General features: G+C 38.1%; 1 protein-coding gene across 1 annotated transcript in view; it reads left to right on the top strand.

Moving 5' to 3' along the window:
- Positions 1–4,438, top strand: part of LOC118338527 (serine/threonine-protein kinase DCLK2-like) — a gene marked incomplete in the record, with an annotated part of 15,318 nt that overhangs the window by 8,089 nt on the left and 2,791 nt on the right. Inside the window, 5 exon segments of the mRNA XM_035675838.1 lie at positions 991–1,122; positions 1,244–1,332; positions 2,149–2,218; positions 2,771–2,876; positions 3,318–3,375. Of these exon segments, the coding sequence (XP_035531731.1) occupies positions 991–1,122; positions 1,244–1,332; positions 2,149–2,218; positions 2,771–2,876; positions 3,318–3,375 (455 nt within the window).

Here is a 4,438-nt window from a genome sequence, read left to right as displayed (position 1 = left end):
AACCTAATGGATGCTTTAAGTACTTTCTGTACTTCTATTTTTATAACTTTGTCTTTGTTAACTTTTATCTTTGTTCTTTTGTTTTTAATGTGACTGTAATGGATGCATGAGGTGTCTCATTTGGACGTCGCAACTCAAATCCTTGGATCCATTATCCATTTGTATTCCTGTATATCAATACACAAGCTGCACACACATAATCCGATGCACATGTATGTAATGTAACAAAAGTCTAGGATATTAATTAACTATCACCCTAGCCTCTATCTCTTCCATTTCTCCGAACAGCTCTAGATTGATATACCAGATCTCACCCCACCACCCTGATATCTCGTTTCAGTTCATCAAAAATATAAGTGAACATATTACTTCTATAGGCATATTCATTCCAAATCCTCTGGGATCTCTAAAAACTGTAAATATAAATCTTTGACTCACCCACCAATAGCTAGATCCGCTAGGGCATCACCATATATAGGTGTGTAATTCACTCATTTTCACTATCTACACATTTTAGCACTAAATTAACTAAATTAATTTTCCTCAAGATTAATAAAGAACATAGAAATCAAACAATTAGCAAATGTAAAGTATATTTACCCACAGTCCTTTACATTATTCTTAATTCCTACTCGCTAGAAGAGATTGTTTTTATTGGAGAAGAAATAACAGGTTAGTAAAGTCGCTACAAGAGTACGATAAGAGCTGGATAAAGAATTACCACTGTACTATTTTTCAGTATTTTTGATCATATTGTATGACAGAGAATGTATCAACATTCAGTCCTGTTACCTAAATTATTTTTTACATGTTTTAAAAAATGTAAAAAAAACTCATAGAGATAGAAACAGAAGGAGAAACCTTGGAAAAACTAAATAAATTGGCCTGAGATTGACCGTCACACATTTTGAATAGATAATGTGTGAAAAAAGGCAAAGAATAAAGTTTAATTTTCTCTCTCTCTCTCTCTCCCTCTCCCTCTCTCTCCAGAGTGCAGAGCCAAGGTGTCTCGTTCTACCGCCCCTCCAAAAACCACAACTCCCAAGACTCCTAGCAGCTCCGGTCTCTCCACCTGCAAGACTCCCCCCAGAGGCCCGTCCAGAACCAAGTCTCCTGGCCCAGGTGGGTGTGAGCCGATGGGTAAATCCCTGATCTCTAAATCACCCTGAAACCATCAATAGCTATGATTACCTGATTATTTTGACCAATCAGACGGTTCCTTTTCTCTTGTTTGTGTATGTAGCCAATGAGGGCTCAGGATCGCAGTCAGCTGGGAAGTCGGCCAGGTCCAGCCCCTCCCCCACCAGCCCCGGGACACGACGCAGCCTCAAGGTCAGAACAGCTTCTCCAAATATGTTTTCTATATTTCTTATTAGCCACAACGTTTTAGCCATGCTAGCAGCAGTCTAGAGCTCTGGTTCCAGCAATGGACCCCTTTTCTATCTTTTAGTAATCTGACTCAGTGACATTTTTTATAGATATTTTTTATTTTATATTTAAAACTGTACTATGAACCCAAACAGTGAACTCAGAAACTGCCAGAAATTTGTGTAAAACGTGATTTGGATGAATTTTGAGCCGATTATTTCCTGTTTATGGAACTTCTGATACGATTCTGTCTGTATTGTGGCTCTAACAGTTACCGTAGAATGAGCGGGTCCTCTTTCACGGAGTCCGCCACGTTGAACAGTAGCCCAGAAGGGACAAAAACAAACAGAACACTGACTGTAGATAGGAGTGTTTTATAGCCACCATAGTTTCTCCTAGGGCAGGATGAAGTGGAGCTCTGAACCACTAGATGTCACTAAATAATACACACTGGACCTTTTTAACAGCAACAATAACATGTACGATATATACATATATATTTATCTAATGTATCTATTTATCAATAATATGTTGGAATCATGTTACTATGAATTTTCAGACCAAAAAAAACACTTTAAAAAAATTATCAATAATTTGGATGCCCTCCTGCAGTAACTCTGTGGACCTCCTAGGGGTTGCGGGGGACCCCCTGTTGAAGACCCAGCATTTAGACTTTAGAAGTTTCCTTTTCATCTTGTTCTTTGAATCTGGAATCAGGACCTCATTATTTTCTCTTTCTCATCCTGAGTTGCTCCCTCACTTCTTTCTTTCTCTCTCTAGATGTCTCCCCACCGCACTTCCTCCACAGATGTAAACGGAGAGGCCGAGCAGGCGGACGAAACTGTCGAAGGTGTGTGTGCTTCTGTTTTAATATTTACAATTAAAACGGTCTTTTTAAAGCTTTTATATTTAACATTTAATGAAATGCCCACATCCCAAGCACTGACTGAAAGAGCTTTGAGCTTTAGAATGACTTGGTCCGGACATTTTTAAAGGCAACTTTTTGATGAAAGAGCTGCTTAAACCTAATCTTTATGACACAGTAGTTCAGAGTGTTAGACAGCTACTTCAAGGTTTAGAGGCTTTGGGGGGTTTTAGGCTTAGTATCTAAGTGAATTTTTAAAAACAGCATCTCAAGAAAATACAGAAGAACCCTAAAAACCTCCTCACTCTGCAGCTTTGAAAGCCTCGAACCTCTGGTTGAACACACAGATTGAGAACTTCTGAAGCAGAAAAGACTCTGTGGCTCAAAGTGTGAAGAGGTGACAGAAGGTCTTTGAGCTTCTGGGTTCAAGAGTGAATTTTCAAAGCCGACATCTTCATGAAAACTGTTACGCAGCTGCTCCGTTACGTAAAAGGTCACGGGCTAAGACTTAAATCATGTCCCTTCTCGTCCTCACAGTGAACGGTAATCGATCCGTTTCTTCCTCCATCATCAACGACAAGTACCAAGTCGGTAAAGTGATCGGGGACGGGAACTTTGCTGTAGTGAAAGAGTGCGTGGAGAGGTAAAGAACATCAGAACGTACAATTTAATGAAAATATGAATCATAAAAACATTGTGTTTATTTAAACAGAGTATTTAAAGTACAAACAACAACATGTATGACGTATAGCTGGTGTAACAGCCCATTCATATTTGCATACATTTCAATGCCTTTATTATTGCAGAAGGAAAAGCAAAAATTAAATACGATAATACAAGAAAAATCTGTATTTTTATATTTGAGACCACTTGTCATGTTTGTTTAAAAAAATATTAATGATCTTTTTCTGCACATCAGTTTATTAGGAAATCGTTAAAAAGGAATATTTCATCATAAAATGATAAATCAGAGCCGTATGGTTTCCTACCAAAATAATAATAATACATTTGAATTTAAAACTACAAATTTTAAAACAATACAGTTGATGGACTATTGGACAAGTTTCTGTTGTTTGATTGACAGGTCGACGGGACAGGAGTACGCTCTGAAGATCATTGACAAAGCTCGCTGCTGTGGGAAGGTAACACTGGTTTATAGCATTCATATTAACATTATTCTATTCTTTATTTATGCTGCATCAGTTGCAAACATTGGCTCATGTGACTAATGTTCACCACACAGATATAATCCCAACTCCACATTAGTTTCTCATAGTGAAAAGCTTCATCTTTCCATTAGAAACCTCCATAAAAAGGTTTAGAGCATCTCATTTATAGTCTGATTTGTGTTATTCCACACCCATTTGTTTGCATATGTAGTGCCCCCTAATGGTTGATTGGAATAAAAATATATGGGTGTGTTTCAGGTGGACCCTGTACGTTTTGTGATGATTGACTTATTTCTATGTATGTGCTGAGCCACACTCACCTTGAGGTTCAATGGTCAATACATGGAAAATTAAATAAGATATTAGCAAGCCTTCATCCAATTTACGAGATGTCAAAAATGTGTTCTTCAAAAAATTCTAAATGAAAGAAAATCTAGTTTAGTGGACTTCAGTGGTCCATGAGGCTTTTTGTACTTGTGTGTTTAGTTTTAAGTCAATTTGAATCAGTGTGAGAGGCGTGGCCTTTCCAATGATGGGTTTTTGGGCCTTTTAATGACAGCACCACCATCATGGATCTTGGAAAGCACATGCACACCATTTCCAGTAATTGGGCCAAGTTGAGCCATGTTTCCCAGCTGACGACAGTTTGAGCCGATGCAGCAGACAAAGGTTGCTTAAATACGTCTGATTTTAAAGCCCCGAATCAAATGTAGAGCGCACCGTGGGTAGTTCAGGGAGCTGGGAGATTGTAGAATTATCCACAGAACCTCAGCAGCTATTGAAGTAACAGCAACACCTGTGAACCTTACTGATAAATTGCGGTCATTTTGCAAAAATAGCCGGTAAAATATTCCGGACTGCACCTTTACTAAAGTTCGGCTTTTAAGTTTTGAGAAGTTACTTTAGGTTTCTATAAATATGTATTCGCCTTGAGGTCAGGATTTAATATTCTGTGTGTGATGGTGTTGCGTACGCAGTTCAGCATGAAATAATAATGAGTTTATCAAAATAAAATGTGTGTTTATGTGTGTGAACA

The sequence above is a fragment of the Morone saxatilis genome, unplaced genomic scaffold, assembly GCF_004916995.1.
Source record: "Morone saxatilis isolate NCDOM2014 unplaced genomic scaffold, NCSU_SB_2.0 Contig4, whole genome shotgun sequence".
NCBI classification, from domain to species: domain Eukaryota; kingdom Metazoa; phylum Chordata; class Actinopteri; family Moronidae; genus Morone; species Morone saxatilis.
Note: the sequence above shows the minus strand (reverse complement) of the source record. Positions and strands in the feature narration are given on the sequence as shown.